The sequence below is a fragment of the Haplochromis burtoni genome, unplaced genomic scaffold (assembly GCF_018398535.1).
Source record: "Haplochromis burtoni strain Fernald_Lab_line unplaced genomic scaffold, NCSU_Asbu1 Contig_42, whole genome shotgun sequence".
Lineage (NCBI taxonomy): Eukaryota > Metazoa > Chordata > Actinopteri > Cichliformes > Cichlidae > Haplochromis > Haplochromis burtoni.
In genome coordinates, this window is record NW_024582403.1 from 1,678,378 (window position 1) to 1,696,073 (window position 17,696).

At 43.2% G+C, this 17,696-nt stretch overlaps 1 protein-coding gene across 9 annotated transcripts in view; it reads left to right on the forward strand.

The window, feature by feature from the left end:
• The window catches only part of elavl4 (ELAV like neuron-specific RNA binding protein 4), a 74,484-nt gene that overhangs the window by 21,031 nt on the left and 35,757 nt on the right, over positions 1-17,696 (forward strand). For 7 of the 9 annotated variants that reach the window (XM_042220077.1, XM_042220076.1, XM_042220078.1 and 4 more), the window contains 2 exons: positions 6,831-6,917; positions 11,056-11,302. In XM_042220077.1, coding sequence (XP_042076011.1) covers positions 6,831-6,917; positions 11,056-11,302 — 334 coding nt within the window. The remainder of the gene's footprint in view (positions 1-6,830; positions 6,918-11,055; positions 11,303-17,696) is intronic. The other 2 variants (XM_042220079.1, XM_042220080.1) reach the window with 1 other exon arrangement.

Consider the following 17,696-nt stretch of genomic DNA (forward strand, 5'->3'; position numbering starts at 1 on the left):
TATATATATATAAATAAAAGAGGTTGATAAAAAGGCTATTTTCCCCGAGATCAACCATACTTACCCAGCATAGGTTCAGCAGCGTGAGCTAACTACTCAGATCTGGGATGGCATCTCTGATAATAGATTTGTTTGTCCCGAAAGGAATACGGATGATTACAGTAAACGCATTTTCCCTTAACAATTGAGAGGAATGTCATCCCTCCTAAACAGTACACCTTGATGGAAATGAAGAATATGGTACATCAGATCCTTATCGTAACCAACAAACGTCAGGATTAGTCATGATCAGCACCTGTCAAGTCGATACTGGAGGTACAGAGAGAGAAAAGAAAAGGGGAGAGAAAATTGGAACGGTAGGAAGGTAGATTTGTGCTATCTTGTAGATGCACGGCTCTCCGGCACATTCTGTCAGACTAAAAAGCGCTGCTGCTGAATTTTCCGTGGCAATCAGCCACCTCCCTCTATACATTGTCTCCTAAGCATACGCCACAGTATATGAACAGAGATAGTCTCCTGTAGACATTTTCAATTACTCTGCACTACGTAGCAGTAGGGGGGATTAATCTGTTCGTTTGAATGCACGCCACACTTAATGGTTTAGCTGGTGTGCCGCGGGCCTCGTCTGTTAGCTGTGCTGGTATACATGTAGGCTTGTGTGTCTCGCTCTCCTATCTTCGTGCTGCAGTAGAAGCCATTTATGATTGCACCACTCTCACATCGAGTTAAACTGAGATTAGACTTTCACAGACGACAAGTCAAACTCCAGACTGATTGTGTAGCTACTAGTATGGGGAAACTTTATAGTTTTAGAAAAGTGACTGAAATATTAAGGTATCAGACTTGAGGCATATTCAAAAGACGGCTATTTTTTTAGGTTTATATGGTAGTTAATGTAACAAAAGCTTTAAATGATGCCAAGATTCTATCTGTACCAAAGACTCAAAAGAGCAAAGTACATATGCGTGAAATAGGCATGAAATAGTTTGCTATTTCAATATCGCTTAGCATAGGACGACGATTACCGAGCAGCCGCCACTGGATTGCTGTAAAGTTTCAGCTTGTCACTCTATCAGTGAAGCTGTAACCTCCTCTGCCTCTACACGTAGCTTTGAGTTATTCTTTGCCTTCATCAAAATGTTTACTCATTAAGACAGATGACGGACGGCTGTCCTTTTCCCTTGCAGCTATTTGATTATATGAGCTCCGGTTCAGAGTCGAATCAATAACCAGATTAGTTCAGCGCACGCATATACACACCAGCATACACTCACATAGTACCCAGGGCTGTGGAATGAATTCTCGAGTACAACGGTCATTCGGTGTCTATGTGATTTAGCTCTATGCCTTTGCTGCAAGGCAGACGCACGCGCACGTACGTGCACACATACGCACACAGGCAGGCCGTGTCTGAGATGCCGCTGATGGGGGAAACAGTGATTAGATTAGGACGAGCACTGCCTCTGCTTAGCAGCCAGGCAAGTGTTCCTGTCTCTCCCTTGTTCTCTCTGTAAGTGCTGTGCTGTAGGTTTTGTTCTTATCGTATACCCCCAGGCTGTTTATAGCTTTTTAAATACCTGTTAAACAAAGCCAATATTACCACTTCCAGCCTCAAACCAGTTTTAATTAGACCCACTACTGTGAATTATGCTGAAAATTGAGTTCAGTCAGAGGAGTGTACAAGTTTCTTATTCTGTTGGTCTCCCCTTATGGGGAGGTTACTTTTAGCATGGCTATAAGGTAGTGCAAGCAAGTAATACGCGTTAGGTTGCGATGCTGTAACATTGCTGAATTGCTTATTTTTGACCCAACATGTGCAGGTGGGCACAGAAACAGGGAGAATGTTTGAGAGGTTGAGTGAATCTTGTGTATTTGTGCATGATGCCATATGTTTGTTTATGTATGCACTAGTTTTCCTTAGTGTGTTTTGCTAAAGATAGGAGGCAATCTCACTAAAATGGCTGGTTGCCTGCACAGGTGCGTGGCCGCGTTCACCTGCCAGCTACTTGTGGAGGTGGTGTCCTCGCTCATGACACATGGTGCTGATTCAGTCAGATGAGCCCGCCTGCTCTGCCTGCCTCGTTGTCGGTTTTTGCGTCCTCTGTCCCCGTCCCCACCCGGCGAAAAGCAGCTTCAGCTCAACACGGAAATGAGTGTTGTACAGAAACATAAGCTTTTCCCTGAAATGCAACTCAGAGTAGTGCAAGTCTTTGTCATGGCGCTACTGTAGGTTCTGTTGCAGTGTCACAAGAGCCGCAGTCTGTAAAAGTAACCAAATGTTAACCGAGCCATTGCAAACAGGATTTTCGTATTCTAAAAATGGATGGACACATTTTGTGTCATGTTAAATCACAGCTATATCAGGGATCACAAACAAACCTATTCTCCACCATCCATGGAAACGAGGTAATTACTTTGTGAATAAACCCCACATGTTAGATAGATACCATCTCCACTAAAACCTTTAACCACATTTACATTTAATTAAGGATGGAAATGGAAATGTAGCAGCTGAGACCATGATTTAGCCTCTTTAATCCACCAAAATGTTCTAGCTTAGGGCCTCGACAATGATCACTCCCATCAGTCACAGGGATTACAGCAGGACAGACAGTGATGCACAGCAGAGACATCTTGCTGATTTGACTGAGCTGGAAGCTGAGGTGCTGGCCACACTAGCTAGAAGTGGAACAAAGGCTGGGAAGCTGTTCATGGGATTTGATGCCCTTCAGGGGAAGACCGCTGTTGGGAAGATGGCACTGCAGTGACTTGCAGCTCAGGGCTGAGAAATAGGGGTCAAAGGCATCGGGCAAGGGACTAGCCCTGGCACGGGTGTGAAACTAGAGGAACTGTGATGAGGACCTGAGAGGCGAGGCCAGGGCTGGGGCTAAGGGACAGGGACTTGGACTGACAGGCAAGGCCAGGCCTTCAATTCCAAGGCCCGGTCCCCTGTGCTCCAGGCTTCAGCCAAACAGCTAGGCAGGTGTCCAGCTGATCTCATGCGCCCACAAGGGATGAACTGCAGAGCACCAGTCACTGGAGCTCAACAAATTGAAGTGTCATCTCCAGAGTCAAGATGCTCACCAATTTTCTGCATGCGTTGGTGCAGAGTTGGGATTCAGCCAGTGGACAAATGGCTTCAGTTCCGCCTACAGTTTGGTTGAGCAAAGGAGACTTTGGCGTGTGTGTCTGTGTGTGTGAATGAGAACGACTGTACGTATGTATAGAGCAATGCAGGTCCTCAGAGTCTCTGTGCTTAAAGGATGCTCTCTGTATGGAAAATATGCATTTAAAAATTACATATAAGTGATTGGACCAGATAAATCTGAATAGAGTGGAGAAAGTTATATGACTCCTTCATATACATTCAAATGCAAAGTGTGTCAGTATTTACGTTCAGACAGACTCTCAGAAACAAGTGATACTGAGGAATACATCAGAGCTTCATCATCTGAAAACAAGAACACTGGGTCGTCCTATAATTGTCTGTGAAATCTTGAGATCTTGAGATACCCCACAGCAATTGGCCCTATCCTATCATCTCCTGACCTCTGACCTTACACAAGTATGTGCTGATTACCCAGGGGCTGCGAGGAAGTGTGTGGGAAAGCTGCATCGATCTCACTGGAAGACTGAAACATCACAAAAAAGAAGCGAGAGGGAAAAAAAAGTCAAGCCAAAGTTAAATGAAAAATTGCTTACGTACACGTCTCGCGCGGTCTGGAACATTTATTATTCTGAGTCACACAGAGAGAAAAGAGGTGGAGGAGGATAGAAGAAGAGAAGAATCCATTTGGTAAAGTAGATGCAGATCAATGAGACTGGAGGCAGGCAGGCCAGAGTGCAACAGAGGAAGGGTGTGTGTGTGTGGGTTGGTGAGTATCTGTGATGTGTCTGTGTGTGTGCTTGCGTGCATGAGGCGTCCCAGATTACTTTCCCTGATTGATCCGGCCCAGCATCCGTCTGACCTGCAGGACATTTCAGAGCTCGGAAGAGGATGGTGGAGGTGGAGAGATGGAGAGAGAGATCTCCAGGAAGAAAAGGAGAGGAGAGAAAAATAAAAATCAATAGCGCAGAGAGCATTACACGGAACTCGACTGGCCGAGAAACTGAGATAGTAAAGTCGTATTAATCTCTTTGTGTCTAAGTCAGTTTGGTAAGAACTCCAATTCCGTTTCAGTTTGTCAGACTGAGAGAGAATTGAAGTTTGCTTTGTGGTGGCAAGAGGCGGGCACGTAATTAGCAGTGTGTCTGTAGCTGACAGCAAATCCAGAATTTGACCTGATCCATTTGTTTCTCATTTAAAAAACTGGTCAGAATTTTAAAGAATAAAACAAGTTGGAGAAGGCATAAGGAAATGGCAAATTATATAAAGCAAGATGATGAGGCAAAGTCAGATGGTTGCATGCTGGCTCCATTTTGTAGCTGCCAGGCAGTGTGTCTATCAGTGGAGAGATCCTGCAGCATACTGTCTGCTCCACAGTCTCTACAGCCTCCATCTATCCTGGCCAAGTCAGGGTAAATTGATTGTCTAAGCTCTGTAAGAGGAGGGGGGGGTAGGGGGCTGCACCAGGCCAGAAAAATAAAGTGGTAGCTTTATTGGCTAAAAGCGGAACAGGAGGGATAAACGTGAAACGGAAGTTAAAACGACTTTGTCATCTAAATTCTGGTAAAACTGTGCCACCGGTGTCTTAGGCACGTGGAGAAAAGAAATGTGAGCTTGTCTTGTGCATAATATGGAGGAAAAGGTAGACTAAAACGGATGGAAGCTGCGTGTGGGCCTAGTGTATTTCCCAGTGTTAGAGGAAAGCAAATGTATACACGTCTTCGCTGCTGGAGGTGGAAAAAGCTCGTCCTATTCAAATGCAGTGCCCAGATACCACTGGTTGGGAGCCCAAGGAGACAGGAAGCACTTTTGTGGCATAAAATATTAATGGCGTTATAGAGTGTATTGATTATATAATAACCTTTCCCAGCATCTGAGCACAGACTGAAATGTATTCCCTGAATAATTGAAAATGTATCCATGAGCAGTTTTTCATCTCAATGGTTGGTGAATGTAATTGCATTGCGCTGTTATTCCAGTGTTATTTGAGATTTTATCAGAAGACGCACACGTGTGTTCATGTGATAAACGCAAGGACAGTGAGACTACGAAGAAAGATGAAAGTGTGTGTGTGTGTGTGAGTGAGAGAGACTTTCTTTGTTTTATCGAATGGTTGAGCACTGAGCAGTGTCTCCGAAATGAGATGCACTTCTAAGAAAATGTAATATTCCTTTTGCCAGCATTATGCACCCTTCCACTATGCGTTAGCTGTTTAAATTGACTCATGTACATCTGCTTGCTGCTTCTTACATTTTTATCACCACATTTGTACTTGCTATGATAACGCTGCATTGTCTGCTTGCTGCGGCACACGGCAATGTAAATAAAAAGCTTTGCAGAATGGGTGAAAAAGATTTGGATGTTTCACCTCTGCCTAACGTTTCCTTTTTTCAGGGTAGCCACTTAACTTTACATTTATTGGGACATTTGTTTTAAATTGACTGTAGAGTATGTTGCCCTCTGCCCTCCTAATGAGATGAATGCTGGTCCACGACACTGTATGTGGTGGTTTTAAGTTGTGACTAATGTGGGGAGTTGCTATCCCTCCAACTGCCCACTCTTGACTCTCTTAAATGATTTTAAATACACGCTTACTGGCTTTGGTACACCTGCATGACACTGACATTAGCATAACTAAAAGCCTGAAACACAAAAAAAATGTTTGTCATTAATTTGTACCAGTCAGATTTGCAGACTATTCAATAGGAACCCTTTGGTCCTCGCCATATTAAAACAAAAGGTGGCTCAACTGATTTCCCCCCATACGATCCCAAAAAATCTGCATTTTTCGCTTCTGTCAGTCGGCAAGGAGAAGCTATATTTCTTGTCCTCCTTTCCACCCTGACCTCTCTGCCCCTCTGTATCTTCTTTTTCTCTTTTGAAGCTGACAGTTCACTCTCATTTAGACCTCCATTATGCATTCCTGCCTAAGTTTACAAGACACATTGACAACAGAACATGTACAGACTCTCTTCCTCCTCCCCCACCACTGTCTCTCCTTTTCTTTGAAGTATTGGAAATGTCTTCCCCATTACTCAGCCCTTGCCTTTTCTACATCCTCCCATCTGATCCCTCACTCCCGCTCTTCATCCCTCTGAAGGAGTAAATGAAGGCAGAGGTCATACCTCCTCTCTTCCTCTTCTCCTGCTAAATTGGCTGTTGTAGCATCTGTAGATAGCTGCAGGCATTTAAGCCCCCTGCTCTGGAGAGCCAGCGAACAGACTTCCTGCTCATTTGTGGCATTTTCTGTCTCTTCAACCACAGGCTTGTTTACCCACAGAGAGCAAGAGGGAAACCCTCATTATAAACCCTGCCAAGGTCATTGCAGTCCCCACACCAATCTGCCAACATCAACACACATTCGGTTTTATTCTGCCGGCTCCGAAGGTGCTCGCGTCAGTTTTAATAAATGAAAGAAATAATAGATTCGGCCACATTTCTGTCTCACCAAATCCAGTGTTAGCATTTGAATTCGTTACTTTACGACAAACGAGAAACTAAACGGAGAGACAAATACGAAAACCCCTGAGCCACCTGTCTTTGTTTTATTACGGCTGATGGGGACTGCAAAGGTGCAACTGTGTTTTTCTAGTGAGCTGCCATTTTCTCAACATCCTCAACCCCTCCACTCCCCAAGTCCCACTACAACCCTAACCTTGTAAAGTGAGTGTATGATGTTGACGGTGGGCTGTGCATCCCTCCCTCCCTGTGCTCCGCTCCATAGGGGTCGACAGAGACACAGTGGCGTCAGGCAGAGCTCCCACAGCTCCAGGGCTGGGCAGAGAAGGGATTGCTGACACAGCCAAAGATGGTAAGGAGACTACTGCTGCCAAATGGATGGCCCAGCCATTTTACACACCCATGAAGTAATATGATCTGATGTTGCACTGTGTTCACATTAATGCACACTGGTCGGTGATGCTGCTGACTGAGACAGTTGGAACTTGAGCAGAGATTGATGGACGGGGTTGCGAGGGTAGAGGGGGCTATGCACAGAAGAGTGAAAAGCTGACATGTTCATCCTGTGCATATAATTTAGGAAGCCGTTAACGAGTGTTGCACTTTGATGTCTCATATTTTCTCTGTTTATATGGAACCATTTACGTTTTAGTACTTAAAAACAGTTATTTACCATTCCATTAACATGCAAAGCTGCAAATGTGGGCAATTCTAAAAGACATCTGCTTTCCGAAAGTCTTACTCAATTTGCTCCTTCTTATATCCGGCTTTTAATTTGATTTTCTCTCTTGCGTCGAGGATTCGAGCAGCCGTTAAAAGTAAAAGCGATACGTCCCTCAGCCTGCGCTTTGCTTTAACTAAACGATGACTATAAGTCACTGGTGTAGTCCAGCCAATCTATTCGATACAGCGAATGGGTATTGATATTTTTCATCCTAATGGCAACAGCTTATATCAGATCTTTTCTAACGCGCTCTCACATCCGTTTCATATGCTTTCAACAGCTGCACGCAGTTTAGATGCATTACTTTTAGCCAGACGCGCTGGTGCTGGCTCGGCCTCCTACACAAGGAGCAGGATAACTTGTGAGTAAAAGAAGCCGCATCTCGAGCCTGAGAGCCTATGAGTGCTGGCTATGTGTTGTACCCAGTCAGCAGGACATGCAGCGAGTCTGTTCTCAGCACTAGGCTCCACAGTGGGAGAGCAGGGACAGCCAGAGTGTTCACAACCAACATGAAGTGGACTGCTGAGCAGCACAAATGCTGGTAGGCAGGGACAAGGAGAGGAATATAATTGGCTACTGGTACTCGGCAGGTCCCTGTTAATTAGAGGCAGCCATTTTGGTGTAAAAACCTCCTCAGAAAACGTCCCATGGAGTTGAAAGTCTCTCTGACAGAATGGAGCCCAGCAGGGAATGTAAACAGATTTAATAAGGCTCTCTCCAATCAACTCTGTTATGGCTAGATGCTATTCTCTCCTTCCTCTTCAGTCTCCCTCTCTCCCCCCGTCTTTCTCAGTCTGTCTCTGTATCTGTGTTGTGGTAGAGTGGTGAGTGAGTAGGGAAGGATACTGTCAAAAGAACAATTTGCATGCAGCTCTCATCTTGAGAGCTTTTAGACATCTCCCTGTCTGTTTGTTTTCTGCTGTGGGCTTGAGCCATTGTTCTCTCTTTGTATGTGTGATTGTGTGTGCCTTTGAGTGCGTGCCTCTTCCACTCACTGCAGATGCCACAGACTGCGAATACATGAAAGCGTGTGCTGGCGCGTGTGTGTGTTAAAAATAAGAAGATGGAAGCAGATTTAAGGCTGATGTGTTTTTGGAGCTGCTACTAAACACTAGACAGAGGAAAAGAAGGATACTGAATGATAAAAGGAATATTAAAGGTCAGGGAAGAAATGGATGCTTTAACCCATCCAAGCAGCCGTGTCCTATCCCTTAAGATTTTATTGGTCTAGTTGGTAGGAGGTAGAAATACTCACAGTTTTACAGATTCAAATAAAAACCACAGGCTCATTGTACTCTAGTTGTTCTCAACTCCTCATTAAAATGTACTGTTGACTTTTCTAGGTCATCTGTTTTGAATTCACTTTACTTACCAATTCAGCCTCCGAACGAGCCCAATTTTATGCATGCTTAATTATAATATGGTGTTTGTACGGTAACTCAACGGTTAACGGTTTCATCTGCCATTTCATTTATTACCACACGTCGACAGATAAAAGCAGAGCGATTAAAGTACACGCATCGTAAACTATTTCTGGACAAACTGGGAAATTTTTAAATTCTGCTTTGAGGTATATTATTAGAACACAGGTCCGGCCTTTTGATAATCCAGAAATAGAGCGAAATACGGCTCGAGTGTCGTCTCTCCTTTGCTAATACTAGCCCTGCTTCCAAGTGCAGGCTGTCTGCGTGTACTTAAGAATAGTTAAAAATAGCCTGGAAGCTGAATAGCTTAGCAGGGGAAAGAAGAGATGTGAGTGATGACTTTAAAAATTTGATTGAATGAGATTAAAGAATATTTGCATCTTAATTTGGGTTTCAGCATGTTAGGTCATTTGCGGTGCTTTTGCCCAATTTTATGATTTCAAGAGTCTTGCAGTAGATTTCGTGACTCTTTTTGCAGCATCAACATCATTATTGTTTCTAAAAGTAAAACGCTGAAGTGCTTACGTGTGAGACAGAGTCAAGGGAAACTCATCAGCATTGTCTCCATCTCAAATTAGTTTTTTTATGCTATTAATTTGATAAATAACTATCTTTATGCAAATGTTTATATAAGCTCCCTGTGCATTTTGTTGGAATATTCACTAGGATAAGCATTTGATAAATATAAATGTGTTCTTAGTGTTAGAGAAGCAAAGTGCAATACCTCCCCCTCTGGCTCTTACTCCTTCTCACCCTTTTCCCCCTGTTTTCTCACACTTACACCAGGCTCACAGTTCCTCCTTGAACACTTTGATCCTGAGATGCTCTGCAAAAGCCAGATTTGAAAATGCAAACTTCTCTCTGTCACAGCAGCAGCATCAGCAGTCAGATCGTTAGCTGAAGGGCTGCCCCTGTTACTGCCCCCTCCTACAAACCTCAGTAGCTATCAGAGAACATTTCAGAGAGGCTTTACTGCCTTCGTGAATATTAAGTTGTTTATCCTCTTTGTGTCTGCCGTTTGTTTTATTTCTCAGTGTTTAGATACGGTGAATGTAGTGTGTGCACTGTTTTCACTGCATATTTAGTTTGTGACTCTGTGCAAGGGTTTACTTATGTTGATCATGCATTTTAATTACTTGTTGACAGCATTACTGCTCACACACAGGCCTTTTTTCGCTGATCAAGGCTAATGTCACATTTTTTTAGGTCTGAAAAGAACATTAATTATATAGGACAAATTTTTCACCCTTATCTGTAATGTATATATTCATCACCTAACCATCAGTTATAAAGGCAGGAATAAAAGGGAAAAAGTAGTACCTGGACATATGACATGTAAAACCTAAATTTTAATCGTGTTCATATTTTAAGAAGACAAACACATTAGTCACAAAGAAAAATCTAACAAAATTTGTCTTTAAACAGTGCTCACAGGTATTGATCCAACTATGAATCACATTACTTTAAGATAATTTGAGACCATCCGTCCGAAATTTGAAATTGAACTGGAAGTAGACCTTCCAACATGGTAAAAATATGAAATAGAGAATCAAATGCAGCAAATCGAAAAGAAGAAATTAAGTTACAAAAGAATGAAAGTTATAAAAAAGAGGATTTAAGAATAAAACTCAGATTTGAATCTTTCTGAAATTATTTGGAGGGATTTCAAACATCTGGAACATGTAGGGAGAAAAACTGATGAAAGTGCCATCACGAATTTTAATGTATACTTTATTGATCCCCGTGGGGAAATTCCTCTCTGCATTTAATCCATTCACTCAGTGAAGCGGTGGGCAGCCATTGGGCACCCGGGGAGCAGTGTGTAGAGACAATACCTTGCTCAGGGGTACCTCAGGATAGCCGTTCAGTCACGGGGGCCACCATCTACCTACTGAGCTAGTCTAGAGAATGTCTTATAGGCAATGATATTTTAAAAAAAGTTACTACTATTAATACGATTTTCTAAAGCCAAGAGTGTAATTACTTTTTCCACAGAAGAATATTAACTAACTAATATTTACTGTAAAATATAGTTTTCATTGCAGTTGTTTAATGTTGAAATGTCTCATTGTTTCAAAGAGAATCAAGCTGTGCATCCTGCAGACAGCAAAGGCTGTAGGGTGCACAGCTTGATTCTCTTCTTTTCATTGAGACTTTTAATATAATTTTTCAAAATAACATTTTGGAAAATCATCAGAGTCTTGTAAGGCTTACTACACATACAGTGTTGCAGCTACTTAATAAGAAAATGTTGTTAATGATGGCCACATCTCTTTGTCTCTTCCTACCCTTTCTCTGTGTGGTTCCTTTCCTGGTGTGTCCCTTTTTCCTCCCTTCTCCAGATCATCAGTAACATGGAGGCTCCAGTGACAAATGGCCCCAGTGGAGGAGGAACCACAGCCAATGGGCCAACCAACAACAGCCGTGGCTGCCCCTCACCAATGCAGACCGGCCCAACAAACGACGACAGCAAGACAAACCTCATTGTCAACTACCTGCCCCAGAACATGACCCAGGAAGAGTTCCGAAGCCTCTTCGGTAGCATCGGCGAGATCGAGTCCTGCAAGCTGGTTCGCGATAAGATCACAGGTACAAAACTGAGACTTCTTTGTGGTGCACTGGGATACTGATGCTGTACTTCGCAAATATTAACTTTTTAGAAACTAGGAAAAGATCCCGCTAATTTGGACTATAATTTGAGGTGTGCCTAGTGAGTCTTAAAAGTGGGTTTCACCAAAATAAAAATACATATGTGATATAGTCGAAGTAAAAATCAGGACATTTTGCAGTTCAATGAGTGTGTTTATATGGACGTAAGTATCCTGGTTATTTAAATAGTCCTTTTTTTTGTCAGTGCATGTGAATATGATTATCTTTGCATCTTCATACTGCTGACTACCCATGTGATGCTTCAGCCGAGTGATCCCAAGTAAATAGAAACACAATCAATGGCAACACCGAAAGTATCTGAAATTCTGCACTTTTCAAGTTTGACGTAGTCAGGCTACAGGATGCAGGTTTTCCAATTTCTATAGTGGAGCAAGTCAGGTTAATAATCACAGTGAAGTTATTGTAAAGTGTGATCACAGGTATCAAAACTAAAGTTCGTTGCATGTAAATGTCACTAACATGTAAACGACAGCCTGTATTAACAACTGGGATAGTATGTTTATTTTGCACATATGCAGGTATATACCCGCATAACCAAGTAAATGTCAGTTTCTGAATATGCATTTTAAAAACTAGGATAAGCTTCATAATGGGCATATTCATGTCCATGTAAACACACTCGATGTTTGGCCAAAGAAAAGGGGAAATACAAGGTGAATCACTACAATCTGACTGAGCTGAAGAGGCTTTGCTTTCTCTTCTGAAAATTTAAACTGGACGCGTCAGTGAGAAAGAAGTCCGGCCTCTGCACACATCTGTCAATTCTCACTTTCTATCAAGTTTTCATATATGCTCCTTTAATCTTTCCTCATATTTGCTGTTGTCAAGAAAGTGTGACAACAATAGTAGCTGTTAAGAAAGACAAACATTACAAAGCTTACATCACTGCTCGCACGCTGCGAGATCAAAGGTAGGTGAAGACGCAACAGTCAGTTGTGTGTTGAATGTATACACCTGTAAGAAATCAAATATGACACGAACACTTCAGAGTTGCACACAAGCCTTCGGTCCGACGTCACTCGAAATAACTCGAGCACTTGAGAGAATGCGTTGTGTATAAGGAGAAATCCATCTTTGCCCTCCGTGCGCACACGTGTGTGTGTGTGTGTGTTCAAGCGCAGCGAATCAGCAATGCAGCAAAGTGCCACATGTTCTCCAGAGGTGTTTAAATTAAGCAGCACTTTGCGGTGCTAATCACGGCTGTAATCTGGGTGTAGTGGCTGTGTGGGTGGCCGTACAGCAGATGGATCGGGGGGGGCCGGGGTGGTGGAGCTCTGTGATAATGCTCCATAATGGCTTTCATTTTAGATCCTACTTACTGACACTCTTCTCCTGATAATCTCATTAAAGAGCACTAGGCAGGCAGTCGAGATCACCAAGCCATTCTCGGATAGCAAGCCGGCAGCTAAAGGGAAGAGAGTAAACACACACATACACGGATACATATGCAAATATAATCATAGAATTAGACTCCCCATAACAGATTAAGTACAACTGAAAGGCCAGTCGAAATGACAGCTTTGACAGTGAACCGACGACGGCCGCTGACCCGACCGCTGCCGCTTCCTTGCCCGTCCTTTGAAGTACGATTCCTCTTTAGGACCATCTTCCTCTTCTGCCGTAATGGCCACAAAATGGAGCCTGAGAGTCAGATACTCCAGGATAATGGAGGATGGTGTGTACAAAAATAACGCCGGAATACCACAAGCTGTCATCATCACTATCACCATATTCTCTCTCCACCTGATTTTTCCCTTAAGTGTGATTTTCCGAGCAGCAGCGAGGAACCGAGCTAACAACAGATATTTGCAGAGAGTTTAAAAACGAACCAAATTGCCGTAAACCTACTCGGGCCCTAAATGCAGGACTGTGAGAGAGGTAGAAATGTTTGTTTGCTCACTTCTAAACCATTTGCTCTGCTTCTCTTCTCTGCAGTACAATATCTGTCTGATGACTTAGCATCAACGCAAAAAAAAGAGCTATAAATAAATCCTGCCCTCCCCTCCATATCCCCCCCCACGGTGGATGCCTGTTTTGCTCTCCCATGGGTGCAATTTTCTTGTGCAAACTTTTAGGCTAACAAAGTACAGATCCCTTCCAGCAGGGAATGCCAAGAGGCTTCATGCTCTCTCACAGTCATCCAAATCATTAACAGACTACGCCAGGTTTTCAAGAGGGAGGGTGGGAGAGTTAAGAGACCACTTTTTTAGGTTTACATACACCTGTACCCTGCACCCCTCCTTTCTCAGCTGTCATAAATATCTCCATATACTTTTAAGGAAAAAAAAAAAGATAAACTTCTGACTGAAACGTGAGAGCGGTCTATCTTGATGAGAGTTTGGCTCTTACGAGGCATCGCTGCCTTCATATTCTAATATTCGGTATGTGGAACACGAGTCTAGAACAAAGTGTAAGAATTTAAATAAATTCACAGAACTATTCAGAAGTGCACTTGGATAACAGTTTAAAAATTTAATCCTTACAAGATTGAAATATTCCTCCAGTGTATTTGGTGTTCATAACACAAGAAGGAGTGGTTAGATTCCCTGGTACATTTGTATCAGCTATTTCAAATTCACTTTAAGCAAACATTTCTCAGAAAAAGGCAGATTGCTATAGTCCTGGTAGAAAAGGAAGAAAATGTTAAACAGTCAGAAGCTCTTAAAGGGTAGGCTCAGTGGTCAAGTAGAAAGTAAACAAAATAAAAAGACTTCCTGATTATTATTATTATTATTAATGAAAACCGCCAGTATTGTTGTTGCCAGTCCAACGAAATTAAATGTAAAAAAAATCCTTGTATTAATTAATAGATAAACCAGTCTCCATCTGGCTATAAGGTATTAAGACCTTATACCATAATTCATGGATAAGTGTGTCTTGATCAGGCTATAATGCTTATAGGCTGATGAGGACTGACTTATCCATGAATTAATAAAGAATTTTTAAAATCACAGCGCTTTAGATTTTTTCTCGAGTCTCACCCGATACTAAGGATTTCCACAAGTCTTTCTTTGGTTTCCTTTTTACTTGATTAATCAGCATTTGTGTCATCTGCTTCCCACCACCAGTGTTTGCATTTCAGCTAACCTGTGAGTGCTCGCTGACAAGGTGTGAGCACTCGGACCTCTCAGAGGTATGAGACAGACAGGTCCTCGGCGTCACCTCAGCTTCCTGTGGACTCGCTCCTGTCAGCTCCAATGACGGCAGGACGGTGTGAGGCTCAGGCAGGCGTAGACACTTCAGCTCCGTCTGTCACCCCGGCTGACTTCAGCTGGTAGAAAAGCCACCTCTGGGTGTCTTTGTTGCTCCCCGCACGCCTACCTGCTTGCCTGCTTGCACAACTACCTGGTGCTCTCGTAACACACAGGGGATATGCAGGTTAATCTTTTATTTAAGTCTAGCTTACACGCACATAGCTCCAGTGCTCTTAAAGATATAACGTGTTGTTCTTGTTACAGTTAATTCTGTGCAGTAGAAACGTATAGAAATGCTTACATCAAATCCACAATGGCTTTCAGACTCTGCACTATAAATGTTTCCACTGTGTGTTTCTTCTTTTTATTGAAAATCTATTCACCGTCTGAAAGCTCTGCCTCTTAGACATAAGAAAAAATGATACACGGTCCTTTATGGATAGCTTGAAAAGACCCATGCGGACCTTGCACTGCACTGAATCAGCACTCTCGAATATCTACACACGGCCATATGCACACAGAAAGAAATGGAATTGACTGATCCTTGTCAGTAAGGCATTGTTCTGGATCATTTTTCTGCATCAGCTGCATTTCTGGCGGAGAACTGAATGCATTTGTTTTCATAATGACATGGAGAAGAAGAAAATAGCTTTTCATGCTGGAACAAGAATTGATTGCATTAGGGAGGGGAGTAGGGTTTGCAGTGGGGTTATACTTTTATAGGCAGCCATTTTTTTGCATCCTCATTTCGTGCCAATTATTACACTAGCCAAGAGCTCGGAAGTCTTATTTTGTGGGGACAGATTAAATATTTTACTTTTACTTTAAATAGTCGTTGGCCCCGTTCTGGCTGCCTGTGGTGCCGTTTTTATTTTCCCATGCGGCCACAGAATTTTTCAGGTTTTCGCAGTAAACCTCTCACCTTTAATATGCTTCTTTGTGTTTGTGCAGATGAAATACATCGCACCCTGTAAAGACATCCCTAAAGCACACTGACTGAAGCCTTTTGTGCGCACTACTCTAGTCACCTTCCATGTGTTGGTTTTATACATGGAATCGGGGGAGCTGATGCAAATCGTAGTGACAATGTAGCAAGCCAAGCAGATGTTGGCCATGAAAAATAGATGGACTGTGATGTCAGATGTGGAGTAGTTCAAGCTGGAGCACCTCTGACAGACAGCAGCTCGAGAACGATGCACTGAAATCAATTCTTACATAAGGATGCATACTTTTTATGAATTGTAGTTGCTAAAAAGCCCAACAAAACCCACTTAAGGTTAGTTGGATTTGGCTTGCTTTGTATGCAGGAGCCGGGGAGCACATTTCCATTAGTTACATACATTTTAACCACGATCTGCAAGGACGTAATGGTTGCACTTGCATAAGGGGGCAAATTAGATATTCAGTTTATAAACATCAGGTTATATATTTAAATAGATACATTCATGACATACTGGGAGGCAAAGCTAATCGTTTTCATATTTAAGCTATTTTTCTACGTTATTACAAGAGTGATAGGAATAAAACACCTGCTATTTCTTTGTTTTGACGTTTATACCTTCCAGAAAACTTACATCACACAAGCGCACGTTTTTCCGTGTGGTGAAAAACCATTACGCACTTTTTCAAATGCTTTCTGAAACCATGTTGTGGGAGATCTGGTGTGGTGTTTATATCCCACATGCAGGTTTCATTTATCTGAACCTGAACCGGGCTGAAGGCTGAAGATAGCGTGAACAAAGCTGACAAGGAAAGAGATGAAAAAAGGATTTGACATCTCCAAAGCCAGGTATTAAGAGACCTGCCAGGCTCAGAGGTGCATACGCAGGCAGACACACATTAAAGTTTCAGAGTCCCAGGTCCCAGAATGTCCTGTCTCCCCCGTCGTAGCACCCTCCCTCATTCAATCTCCTCCCGCCCCCTGCTCGGGACCCAGAATTGGACATCCTGAGTTTGCCTGGCTGCACCACTCCTCTTGTGACCCTCACGTCAGACAGCCTCTGTCCCTCCCCATTTCGCTTTGAGTGCCCTTTACATGGAACAAAGAGGTTGTGACTGTCCCTTATGCCGACTTCGGATCCGGAGGCTGAATGCGCCTCAAGGCTGGTTAACCTGCCCTCCAATCCTCCGCTCTTGAGTGCACTATGCCTAGGCAGGAGATATACCCAGACAATCGTTTCGTCCCCACAAATGTGAGCCACAAAACTGTTGGTAGGGTGTGACTCTGCTCAGTATCAGAAGGAGCAGGTACAGCAGGGTGGGCTCTACATTCCTGACATAACAGGGTTATCCGAGTCTTAAAGGGGGCTTCTCGTCTCCTGTTTCTCAGCTGTGCAGCTAGCCAACCAGCCCACACACTTCAGGCTTCAGTCCATTGGCCCCAAGGCTCTGGGAGCCACCATGAGGGGGTGGTTTACGTGTGTCTGTATATGTGTGTGTTTGTGTGTGTGTTGGTGTAAGCAGGGCCTTGGGAGCTAAGAGTGGGAGCTTCCTGACTGCAACAGTGGCTGCTACCTTGGCAACCCAGGAGGAAAAGATGTGTTGAATGAGTGAGTGGGAGAGGGATCTACAGTAGATACGTGCGTGGGGGGGATGTGGCTCTGTTTATGAATTTAGTTATTTAAATGGGCTGTTGCCACATGATATACACTTACTGTACTGCTCTAAGGCAGCCGTTTGTTCCCTTTGTGATCATTCTCTGCAAACCCCTGCCCATGCCCTATGCGGTTGAGAGTCTATATGGTAACTAAGTGTATTTTGACATGAAGCTGGTGACAGGGCACATTTTAAAATGTTGGGGAATGCTGACCTATCAAAAATAGCACTACCTCAAGTTGCTGCAGCAGCGAGGGTCAAAACGTCAGGGATGAGAGACGACGCAAGCAGCGAATGTGACACATTTAGTTTGACAAATTGAAATGTTTTTTTTTTCGTCCTTTGGCCTCATCTTAAAACGTCTTGAAATTTAAGACTGACCGAGCAGATTTGCCAGTTTCTGTGGAGAGGGAGCCGGTCCTCTCAAGGTGTGTTAACGTCATAGTTCTGATGATTCCTGCACACTGCAAATCCCCCTCACCCTCTTTCATTCTTCTGTCCTCCAATGACTCAGCTGCAGTCCA